This window comes from Topomyia yanbarensis, chromosome 2 (assembly GCF_030247195.1).
Source record: "Topomyia yanbarensis strain Yona2022 chromosome 2, ASM3024719v1, whole genome shotgun sequence".
NCBI classification, from domain to species: Eukaryota; Metazoa; Arthropoda; class Insecta; order Diptera; family Culicidae; genus Topomyia; species Topomyia yanbarensis.
In genome coordinates, this window is record NC_080671.1 from 174,671,195 (window position 1) to 174,684,162 (window position 12,968).

Sequence of the window (12,968 nt, forward strand, 5' to 3'; positions counted from 1 at the left end):
TTGTCACTAGCGAAGGACTACCAGGTTCCCGGGCGCCTCAGCGAGAAGTACTGCTGGCGCCCTCTTTACATAGCCTATCATCCATCTTTGCTTGAGCTACCCAAGAATTGAAATCACCTCCAGTGACGGCCGGGTCTCTTTTCAGAATCTCGTTAACCATTTCTTGACCAACTTTTTTCTACCACGTATAGGGTCCCAAAACTATTTTTCCTTAAAACTGTTGGCGTCAAGAAACACGAAAAACCTGGTTTAAGAAAGATAGGTGCTTCTTTTGCTGCTGCTCAATATTTACCTTCCGATCTAGTCCAATTGCATGAAAAAGGTAATTGAGGGCAATCTAAATTAGAAAGTTTTAGCAGTTTTCAATAATATTCCCAGGCTAAGAAAATATTCCAAAATTTCATTTTCGCCGTTAACAGAAACTATCCCTGGCAGCACTGCTTCAGCGGAACCCAACCAGATTAATTGTAATAACTTCTGTTCTAATGCTAATATTTATAACTTTTAGTGCTCAAATGAAAGATCTTAGTCGCAGTTATTAGCCTTACTTGACGTTGTGTAAACCAAACGTTATAGTCATATAGAAACATGGTTGTTCATCAACCAGAAGGGCACGAACGGGTTAAAGATGCTATTGGAATTCTGAGCAGGAATCACTTATTGAAGGGGATAATGGGAGAAGAGCAATATTGTTTGTGTCAAAGTCCACTGGAACTCAAAGCAGGATATTCATCAGAATATTACACCGGATTCCAATGATAATAGGACCATGATTCTGTCAGTATCTGAAATAAAGCATAATCTTCAGCAGAATTCTATCTTGAGAAATATTCCACTAGACATTTAAGAAGCTTTTCTCTAGAATCCTACATCAAAATTCAGAGAAAAAGCCGTAGAAATACGGATAAATATTGAATCGAAGTTCTGAAATAGATTCCATTGGGATGCTAAGAAAACTTCGATCAGAATCTTGAAAAGTATCCAAACAGAATCCTGAGAAGCATGTCATCATTATCCCAAGAGATAGCCAGAAACCGACCGAGCAATGTAGGTATAATGACGTTTTATGTGGCCTACAGTAACCGATGTATTATGAGGAAAAAGTACTTTTAGTGTAAAATTAAAAAGTTGCATATTTGGCAATATTGGCATTAAAAACTTTTCATTTTTTTGGAATCCCTACACAAATCTTTAAAAAAAATATCTCGCTGATTGATTCTAGTGCAAACAGTACCAGAGATATAATCCGAAGAAAAACATTTTTTTAAACAATTTGTTAAAATTAACCGTTATGTGTCCAACAAAAAACACCTATAACAGGCCAACGAGGGTACCCGGGTACCCACAAATTAAAATGCTCATAACTATGCCTTCCTTTAACCGATTTTGACACTTTTAGATGTTATAGATTCAGGAACTCGTCCACTTTTGGATTCTGTAACATTGAACCGGATGAATGGATCTGGTTCTTGGTGATTCGGATTTTCCTGAGTAATGTTCCAGTACTAGGGCATGATTTGTAAATTTAAATAATGCCCTAGCAAAATGAGTATCAAAACACTTCAAATTGTCTCGGAAGTCTATTATTTATTGTTACGGGACCCTATGGAAGTTTGAAAAATGGAATTGGAATGGAATGGCCATTCACGGCCCTACGGGAACCTGCTCCGGAATGTCCGTTCCGTGGTGAAATCACCAAATGGTTCCAATACCATGAGATACAGTCTATTGATGCTATGCCAAGAATTTTGATACCCATATTGCTAGTATTCCATTGATATTCACAAATAGCATCCAAGCACTGGAACATGCTTCCGGAAATCCGGATTCCCGAGAACCGGTTGAAATAACCCGATTCATTTTTACCAAGTCTAAAAGTGGATGAGTTCTTGAATCCAAAACACCCAAAAGCATGAAAATCGGTTGGAAATTACCTTAGCTATTGGCATTTCAGTTTTGGGGGTACCCGGGTATCCACGTCGGCCTGTGACGTAGTAAAAAATTCAGGAGCCCCTCCTCACTGCCTTCTTACTACATCAAAAACATTATTACCCCAAAAACTTGACTTAGTGAAGTTCCAAGATGTCACAAAGTTTCAATTTCCAGCTACGGATAAAATATCGGAATTTCATTATTTTTCAACCTAAAAAGGTATCCGGGTACCGCGTCGGACACATAACGGTTAATAGTGTTCCCATGGACTGAGGGGCTGTTTAAACGACACAACAATTTAGGTTATTATATATTGGCTCTAAATGAACAATTTCTTCAAAACTGGTTCCAATCCATGAAGGTCGGTTCCAAGTTTTGTTTTTTAGGTCACTTTGCGCGGAATAACCCATATATAAGCTATTTTTGAGGTAGGTTAAAATTTGAGAGGAGGTTAACCCTAGACCTCCAAATTGCCCGAAAAAATGTTCTATTGACTGCAATGATCGAATTAGCACTATAATAAGACATTATAGTTGAAATTTGATTTTTTTCAAAACACCCGGATAATCGAATCATTTTCCCCGGATAATCGAATCACGGATAATCGAATCCCCGGATAATCGACCTGTACCCCAAAGGGTTAGGAAAACAATCTGGTTTGAAGATGATTTTTTCTTGTGAATTGTGCCAATTAGTAACATAACTTAAATAAATAAATAATCTAAGAAATTTAAAACGAATTCATGAGGTGGTGTACTCAATACTTTGCATTAACGATATCGGAACCCACACTTCATGTATTTTGCCGATAACGACTCTATGAAAAAAACATAATTATAGTACATACCTTTTGTGAGGAAAACGACTACAGTGTTCGAATACCAAAGGATTTTGAAGAACTGTAGGTACCTACAAATATAGAAAAAATAATATGAAAATCAACACAGAAAAAAATCACTGTTCATAATAATCGTCGATTCAGAAATAAATACAAGAGGTGGACAATTGTATTCCTTATTTTGACCGAAATTAAGGTTGAACAGAGAATGGGTAAAAATCAAAAACGAAAAAAGCAGTTGTTTTTTTCCGCACCGTGTATCTTCATAAAAATCAATCAGCAGTACTGTAACAAAATTCTACACCAGCTGATTAATTTTTATGGAGATCTAACACATGGTGTGGAAAAAAATTGCTTTTTTGCGTTTTCAATTTTTTACAATTCTCTGTTCAACCTTAATATATTCAAGGATTTTTCTAGAGTGGTCCATGATCCAACTGAAACTGTAGAACTGGATTCTTGGATGGCTCCCTGTCAAAATCGCTCACTACAATTGCAGACGAGACGGTAAATGTTACCCACTAGAACACTGCTTGAAACCAATTGCAGCAGGCTGTGATTCTGATAGTGATATTGAGTGTACGGTTCAGATGTGGAGACGTGGCGATCCCACGATCGCGTGGAAACGAGCGTTTATGTACTCGCGCGCTAGACCACGACTATAAATTTGTAAGCACTAAAACGTTAATTTAATCACCGAGCGTTTTTATGTTGGCGTTAGGCGTAGGTGTGTGTGTGTGTGTGGATGAGCTTAAAGAAATCGTGCGTTTGTATGTTATTGTGACTATGTATGTCGCGTGTATATAACATAGTGCCATTTGCTTATGCTAGAAGAGAATGAATTCCCTCTTATCACTAGTGTTCCCGGCGATGACGCCCTGAAATGTGTTGTCAATGTATAGGGGAACCCGGGGCTATTCGGACCTGCTTAAGTAAACCGCCCTTTTAGGTGGATAGATGTGAAAAAAGCTACCGGTCCAAAGTCCTAATTGTTAGTTTGAAACCTCAGCTATATTTTGGTTGCACCACTCAATGGCAGCGCTAGGCGAAGATTTGCAAACCTCTACGTTTTTCCAATGTAGGGGTAATTCGGACCTCCCTACGGGGCAATTCAGATCGTCATTTTTTTTATTTTTTTACTATTTCAAAAACTTAATTTGGTATGTCACAACTGTCGATTGGCGGCGCATGTATTTTCTTGGCTGTGACGCGTGCAATGGTGTGCAGCCGCAAGCCGCTAAACGGTGGTTGACGGAATATGCGGTCCGAATAGCCCCGTACGCTCATATCGCACAAAAGTGGAGAGCGTCTCGAATATATCTCTGTTTTCACCCAAACAAAAATCATTCCATAAAATAGGAGCCTCAAGCTTTTCAAAACACTTACCTTTTATTTTTTCACTTTTATTTTTTGCCTTAACCACGGTTTTTCCATTGTAATGATTTTTGTTTTGAGAATGGCAAAACAACGAAACACGTTGTATCTCCTTTCTACAAAGAACAAAGAATCAACTTCAGCTCTCAAAATTAATGGTTCAAAATTTCGTTTCCACGAATATGTACGATAGTCAGAAAGTCTTGCTATTTTCTGGAAAATCGAGGGGGTCCGAGGGTCTGTAGCGATTGAATGTACGCCTCTTTGAGAAGGATTGTGACATAGCGAAAGACTCGAGCGTTTGTATGTTAACTAGTTCGAAATATGACGAGTGGACTAACGTATGTAACTGCGCGTATTTACATTCGATTATTTAACGTTCCGAAGTTTGCGCTAGTGCACACGGTGCACGAGTTTTAGAGAATTTAAAAAAGTCATATTTCGTGCAATAGCGTTTCCACAACCTGGATGTATAATCAAAAATTCAGGTTACTGTGTTTTGTGGATTTTTACTATTGGAACAGGAGGTCTGTATTGTATTTTTAGACGGTTTAAAAACTACAACTGGCAGTATACGACATATCCAGGGTTCTCGGAAAACTGGCATTAGGGTCATCTTCTACTACAGACAGTCGAACAGTAACAAGACGCACTGTATTATTATTTATAGCATGTATGAAATACTTATCCTGTCAAACGTTAAAAATAGATTTTGTTCCCAAACTAAAATCGATTAATATCACGGTTGTCGACATTCGTGCATACCGTAACGGTGCTTGAGAAAAACGCAATTTCTAGATATATTTATGTATTTCACCTCTCTCCCTCTATTGCAGATTATGAGTTATGGCCAGCGCTGGCAGTGTCCGCAATTTGTTTCGTTCCGCTAGTACTATTTAAATCGGTTCGCAATCTCCTGGCCCCACCATTTCTCATCCTGACTGATCACAAGGAATTTGTGTTCAATTTTCCTACGCGATTTCGGATTAAGGTAGGTAGTAATTTCGACTAATATATACATATATACATATCATATGCGTCCGAAAGTTCCTGTTTGACATTCAAGTGAAATAAGTATTCAATTCAAACAGGAATATCATAATAGTCTAAAGTGTATCGACATAGGTTTGTTGATACATAATTTGTCTTTCCATTCATACGAGTGCCCATTAGACTGGCTCGTGGTTGTATGAAAAAAAAAAAATTATTAGCGAAGACAGTATTTTCTTACTTTCTTTTGGGGTCTGAAATAACGTTGTTGAATTTAGGGGCGATTAGTTACTTACGACTTTAAGATGGAAAGACTAACTTGAGAGCAGAAATGTAGTTTGTCAACAGTTTTTTCGGCATTTAATTAGCAAGAGACTGGAAGGTGAAGTATATTTTTTCAATATTTAGAGCCATAGTACTCAAGGGAGAGCAAGATGTTGAAAGGAGAAAGTTTAGAAAAAGCGTGGAAGGATCATATATGCAAGCTTAGAGCTCACCGGCGAATTAACCTTTTGTCTGCTACCGTAGGGGTCAGGGTCTTTTGGCATTAGAAATGCGAATCACCTGAGTCTACGGCATGTCCGAACAAGCGTAAAGTAACTTGTTACTTCATGCTGTCGGAACCGACCCTTGCTAATTAAATGCCGAAAAAACTGTTGACAAATTGACTCAATAGGTGGTTAACAAAAATGGTTAACAAAAAAAATGGTAAAAACAGAAATGTAGTGTTAGTGTCAACACTGCAAATGTGTGGTACAACAACAAATCAAACCAAAATATCTTTCATCGCAGGGCTTTGATAGCTTCCAAGGAATTATTCCAAATATTTAACTAAACAGAAAGCATTTCTTCTTCCACTCAGATCATACCGATAACAAGGTCATCCCAATATTGGTAACAAAATTTAGTTCACATGTCAAAAATGCAATTTTGAACAACTTTTTGAGCGACTTAGTGGAATGTCACACTTAAGACAGATGTTAATTACACTATGTAAATAAAAATAAAATACACTTGTTCTTCACTATCAAAACAAATACTAGTATTTCGATTATGACTTACAGTCCTCGTCAGTGTTCGTATCAGCCTATAAGAAATTACAGTATTGTTGAAGCCATTTCTACAGAAAACTGGTCGGAGGTTGTCGGTAGGTACCTTAGATTAGAACTGAAATGGTAAATTTGACAAATTCCTTAATGGTTTTTGCTATTTTTGCAATGTGCTCATTGAAACGAATTTCTAGCGTTCTCTTAGTTTGTCCAATATAAACTTTATCGTAATGTGAATCTAGTTTTCGGTAGTAGAAACTATCAACTAAAATCAATACTGGCATCCACAAAAGATCCGATAGAAATACGGAGCAAATCGGGAGTATACAAAATATCATGTTCACATTGAGCTAAAGCTTATCATATGTTCTCCAAATCACTCTGATATTCAGACTTTGCAATTTTATACTTTAATCCAAAATTTGCATTGTGTGTCCAATATTACATTACGAAATACAGGATATGAAAATGAAGTACTACGACCCATGCATGTTCTTAGGATAGCATAGCGTAGGAAAAACGACCGCACTCATCATGGGTGGCTGATACAGTGAAATCTCTTTATGCAATAGTAAACTGCCGTTCTACGCATAATTGTCCCATGTTACTTTTTGATCATTTTCACTTTTTTTCATCAAACAGTCTTTTTTGAAGTATATTTTCAGAAAACACATCCAAATCATACAGTTTGTTCGAAGACTTTGTGAAAAAATACCAAGTCTGTTTGTCCCATTGTTGAAATTCTAGGCATAATTGTCCCACAAACAAAAAACCCAAAAAAGAGTGCAATAACAAAATATTTACGTAGTGTTTAGTTAAGAAGTACATTTCACTAGATGTTGGGCACTGAAGAAATTGATGGAAAAATACAGGTTCATTAAAAAAGAGATGGTCGTGGTAATATTGATTACAGCAGTGAGAACAATCCTGTAAAGCTCTTCATAACTATCGACGCTTGCATAACATGGTGAACGCATCTAGGATAATGAGCCTATTTTCGCAATGTTTCTATTATTAAATTTGAGGCCGTTGGTTAGCGCAGCATTTGCTATTTTTGTTTAACACGTTGGGTCAAATGGTAGGGCGACAATTAGGGCACTCGAATCGAACTTTCGTTGCTATCAAACACTAGCATTTTCTCGTTATTAGGCCATTTGTGTTATAAAATTGGTTCGCAAGAACGAATCAAAGTTGATGATGTCAAATTATACGCACTCAATCGAGTATAGGCAGAGTAGTTAATGAATTTGTGAGATACCCTCCTAAATAGAGTGAAAATAGGCACTTTACCCTATTTCAGATTTTGATGAAGCAATAAATCTCCCGAGCAACGAAAAAACTCACGACATACACTTTTGTATTAAGAAATATGTAATCGTTTGCTTAGATTGTTATGGGACTGACATGCGTAGAATTTTCCGATTTCCGTTCGATTTCTCGGCATAACAGTCCCACTTAACATTTTTCGTAAAAACTAACGTTAATTGCATCTCTATAATGAAAAACTGGACTGATTCTATTGGAAACGATTGCTATGAACGTAATTCTAGACAATAAAGCTTTATTTGTTGCACCGTTTCCCTCCAGATTGCTAACACAATTTTCATCTTCAATCGCGTTTTTCTCATTTGCCAGTTTTGCAACATGGGGCAATTGGATGTAGAACGGCAATATAGTTCACTGCACACCTGGCCATGTGCTTACGATCGCTAGATGGAAGGAAACGTTAGTTGAATACCCACTTAAGAAGATACGGAGAACCCACGCAATCTCCATAGGTATTACGAATGTTCGATTTTTTAGTAAGGAAGAAAAGGGGCAACTCATCCATCCATCATTTTATCTGGTACATCCTTGTACATTGCTTGAATTACGGTCAAATATTTTGTTTTGCTTGCCTGTATATTCGACCTAATCGATGTTTTTCTGTGCCAGGAAGTCCGCTTCAGTGTCGGTATTTGAGGGACCCGTTAATGTATCCTCCAAGTCAGGTTCTGTGTTCTGCGATATTGATTTTTCTTCGCGAGCCAGGCATCCACTTTCTTCAAATCTTCTTCAAATTTAATCTCCAAAGCTACACCATAGATCGGCCTCATTGCTAAAATTGGTAAGCAATCTGCAATTCGTTGAAACGCTATTGAAAAATGCTTGCCTCATTTGAAATTCTCGTTTAGAACTGTTTAAACGTAGTTAGGAATGATTTGTTCGACTCGTACTAAAAATCTTTGCTTGACAAAAACCTTTATAACTACTATTGTACTATTACTTATGTCACTTCATCAGTCCTAATTCGCTTAAACAACGAAGACTGACTAACGATTCAGGTTCCTTTTGATATTTGCATCGCGAAACGATTGTTTTCCACTCATCGATTGCAGTGTGTAATTCACTCCAACGTGGAGCAATTATTGGAATTCGGTAAATGTTAGCTCAAATTATCAAAGTGCAGCGATTCTCAATTTTATAATTTGAAAAAAAACATTAAGACAGAAGACATCATGAAATAAATTGTTTAAACAAATAGATTTAAGCAATAATGATTCCAATTCACATTGTTATAGGAATATGATAGTTCGAGTATGTAAGGTTAAGATGCGTTTACAATAATCAAAACTGAGCTATTAAGTTTCAACGTCCATTCACGATTGTCCCAACTTTCAGCATATTTTTGAGTGTGAATCATGTTTTCCAAGTGTAGATTTAAATTCGCTATAGAATATCTTCCTATGTACGAAATTGAACAAAAACCCAATCGCAAATGCACCCGAAATAGTACAAGACCTAGTTTCTACTATCAATAATCAAATTGGAACTATGCCTTTGCATTTTATAACAGAACACGGTATTTCATTGAAGCGTGTCTCGTACTATCAGCACCGAAAAGCTTTCTAGAACACTCAACCGTTTCGAACAATTGTACTAAACCAAACGGTTGAGCTTAGGTGAAATTATCTATGCAGATCGCCAGAGTACCGCGAGATCCAGCTGCGCTGCGTATATGTGTACGTATTTGTGCAATTTGCAAATCTCATACCTACCTATGGTAACAAACTGTAAGGGTCGTGCCAGGCGTCGGTTTTATAAATTGAAGCGAATTCTACTTCGGCGGTTTGCGTCGAGCGCTGATCCCCAGATTCGTATGAGTCGAGCGGTACGAATGCTCTTTGCAGGCGGTCTCGATTGATAGTGCTGTGTACTTTTTGTTCCATTCTTGAAACTCACCCTTTCTCGCTCTCTCAGGTCTCGGTATGGCCACTTGCTGATTAGAATAATTCCAATGATAACAGTTTCTTTCTGATCTACGACTGATTCGGATCATCCTCTCGTCTCCAATCGGCTCAATTCTTGGGGACAGCGGCAGTAGCATTGCATACGACGCGAACGACAAATCGCCGCGGGTAAACTTTGGATGATCATACGCCGAAAAACTACCGTCGAAAGTCGTGAATATCGAAGCGTGTTTAAAAACCCCGTTCTACACCTGATCGCGGAAAATTCGTGAGATCAGAATACCTTAAAGCAAAAGTGGTCTAACGGCGAGATAAACTATAGTGCTACTCGGTACATCACTTAATATTCTGCGCTCGTATATTGCTCGAGCTTGACACTTTAACGCGCTATTAATCCGATTATCAATCAATTTAAAAATGCGGTTATCATAATTTTAGGTGATTTATTCAAATTACGGCATATGTGTAGTGACATTGTACGTTGATAGAGCATAATCTTCTGCGACGGGATTACAGTTCACTACCCCCCGCTGCTGGAGTGACAATTGCAAATTTGCTAAATCTAATTGTATGGCGTACTTGACGCATTTGTTGATTGTTCTGATGGTGATGGTAGGGACAGTGATACAAAATAATGCATATATTTAAATGAGGAAGCAGATAAACACGCGATTTCTATGCCGCTTCCAGAAGTCCACATGCTGCATACATTGTTCAACAAGTGAAAACAAAACACGCTACGATCTCGTACACTGAATCTAACAAACAAAAATAGTCTGAGGTTATGAATCATCTATTTCCCTGATGAATGGAACCGAGATCAAAGAACAAATTACTTCAAGTACAAAAAACAACTTCAAACATGAACAGGATGAGTAACTATGTTGATGATTTAGAAGAGATACGCAAGATTTGACATAAATGATAGAAGTAAACTGTGAGATTTCTAAACGGACAACAGACTTGGTTTATCCAGATCAATGTTAATTTGGCCTGTGTTAAAGCAAAAAAGAACAAGCGCCATTTTGAGATATATAACTTAATGTTCTTTCGCATCTATCATAACGCGGGCAGCATAGACACAAACATTTATTTCTGAGAACTTGAATAAGTTATAGCTTACTATTACTACCGAATCGCCTTCGGTAGTAATAGTAAGCTATCGAAAAATAAATTTTGGCAAAAAAATCGCATCAGAAAAAAATTATGACGCTCGGTTCGGTTTTGCTTAACACAGGCCTTTTGTTATTTCGTTTCTGTGCTCATTCCAAAAATTCTTCCAATGGCTCCTAACGAAAAGCGTAATGATTGGAACAAAAACTATCCGGCAACATCGAAGATTTCGGCCTTCGAAGATTCAACTAACTGGTTGTGTTGACTACAATGTTATGGTTTAATTCGGTGAATGTCAAGTATGCAATCATGAGACATGATGGCGGCTTATAACAAATAACAGGTATTTCATCTTATTGCTAACGATCGTTTGAAACCAATGAAGGTTATCAACGGGACATACATTTTTCGCAAAAAATTACTTCAGCAATGCATTTCTGCAATTTAGAGTGAATATTTGCGGCTTTTGCCGAATACCCAGCGAAATGGGTCACTTCGACACCGAACATATAAGTGAAAGCCAACCAGAGCCTTTATACTACGATCTGAAACGGAATTTGTCCTTCTATTTCGACAGACTTCGCACAATTAAAGGGCTAGTGTTACGATCCTACCGATGTAAGGTCTTTCCTGGCCGGGGCTCGAACATACGACAAGCTTATGAATCCAGTGCATTATTTTCTGAACCACAAAACTCTTGGATAAAAATCACCTTCTCCTACTTCAAAGGTATATAACCTCTTAAGTAAACATATGGAAAGCTCCACGTAGAGTAAAATGCAAATATGCATGCACATCTTCTACGTAAATGCGCACCAATGTCAAATTATATAAACAGCGTTCAGCCTAGGCGATCGCGGATATATGAATATGTTGTGAAATTCGACGTACCTACTACTTCCTTACTGTGAGTGGAATTCGGTAATGCAGGAAATTGCTTAACATTTCAATGATTTACAAGAGATTTCTCTACTTGTGCCTAGTTTATTATCTGACAATAAATAAAATCATAATCTTAAATATTCATCAGATTTCATCACATATTGTAACATGAAATTTACAAATTATGTCTCCTACGAGGAGGCCTGAATCATATGAGTATTGTCCACCAATTTTATCTCCAAGCGAAATGTTAAAAAATGGGACAGTAACACAGAATCTACGGAGTGTTTACCTCGAAAAATCGCGGTGTACCTACGTTATAATGCAAAATCTCAACGCAACGAACGATTTTCAATCTAGTTTAAATTTTTTGGACATTTCTGAAGTGCTGTACCAAAAAAGTTACGAATAAGGTGTTATCGGGTCATGTTGACCCCGATTTCGAACTCAATTTTAAGACACATTTTCAGTCAAATCTATACGAACTTGTACCCAAATTGTTAGTTTCAACTTTGAGTTTTTTGTGAATATTACCGTTTTTGGAGAGTTTGGCCAGCGGGAATCGGTGCCGAATGGGGTCATGTTTGGCATACAGTATGCAGAACCGTAATCATAAATCACAAGTTTATTGACGGAATACTAATAATAAACAGAATCAAAACAAAAATAATATACATATAAGTTTTGTATATGATTGGACCGACCTTGGATGTTCCGCATTACGCTTCCGATGCAGATTCCGGCGATACCATAGTACATATTTCTCATAACACTGAACAAGTTACAATGCACAGTGGTCCGAATTCATAATTTAGGAAGACAAAAATGCTTGTGGCTAAACCTTATGTTTTAGAGCTATGATGTCTTCAGAACAAATAATCAGTATTGATTAGGCCATCTCCAGATGTAGATGGTATTAGGGTGGCTCTTATTGTTGGGATGCCTTAAAAACTATTTTCTGATTGTGAGTAGATAGAATATTGCAGTCTTCAGCAATATTGTAGAGGAACTTACACCAAGCAACTTTGCCGAAGATGTCATAGTTGTATCTCCAAAGGTTTTTATTTTATAGCTATTTTAATTGAGCAACTTAGGGTGCTCCTAACAAAAACAGTTTTTTTGCTCTAACTTTTTATTTTTTTAAACGGTGCCTTCAGACAACTTGTAAAGCTTATCGAGACAATTTTTTTTATAATAGAATAATTCAGATATCACTTTTAGAACCGAAGTTATGAGTAATATTGAATAAAAAATAGGTCCTTTTGAAATATTATATCTAAAATTGGGGCAAATAAAAATAATTTCTTAATAATTTAATTTAATAATTTCATTTCAAAGAGAATACTTTCAGGCAAATTTAAATGGAGTTTGAAAATTGTGATTTTACTACCGAAAATTCCTGATATAGAGTCAAAATTTGTCGAATGGGCCACCCAAATTGTCACAGTTTCGATGGAAGATCCAATTTTTTGGTAGTATGTGGCATTGCAAAACCAAATCAAGATGGGCACCTAAAAAAATTTTGTTTTTACCATAATATCATAGGTTAACAGACATAAC

General features: G+C 37.0%; 2 protein-coding genes across 11 annotated transcripts in view; one reads left to right on the forward strand and one right to left on the reverse strand.

Moving 5' to 3' along the window:
• LOC131682173 (phosphopentomutase) overlaps positions 1–12,968 on the reverse strand; it is a 207,858-nt gene that overhangs the window by 112,572 nt on the left and 82,318 nt on the right. Inside the window, exon 2 of the mRNA XM_058963450.1 lies at positions 2,780–2,841. The gene's annotated coding sequence lies outside the window, so the exon portion shown is untranslated. The remainder of the gene's footprint in view (positions 1–2,779; positions 2,842–12,968) is intronic.
• Positions 1–12,968, forward strand: part of LOC131682175 (uncharacterized) — a 49,112-nt gene that overhangs the window by 13,027 nt on the left and 23,117 nt on the right. For 4 of the 10 annotated variants that reach the window (XM_058963455.1, XM_058963454.1, XM_058963457.1 and 1 more), the window contains exon 1: positions 9,463–9,851. Coding sequence is in view for 1 of the 10 variants with exons in the window: in XM_058963453.1 (XP_058819436.1) it covers positions 4,981–5,135 (155 nt within the window). In the remaining 9 variants the exon portion in view is untranslated. Of the gene's footprint in view, positions 1–4,980; positions 5,136–9,462; positions 9,982–12,968 lie in introns of those variants that run through there. The other 6 variants (XM_058963453.1, XM_058963462.1, XM_058963460.1 and 3 more) reach the window with 6 other exon arrangements.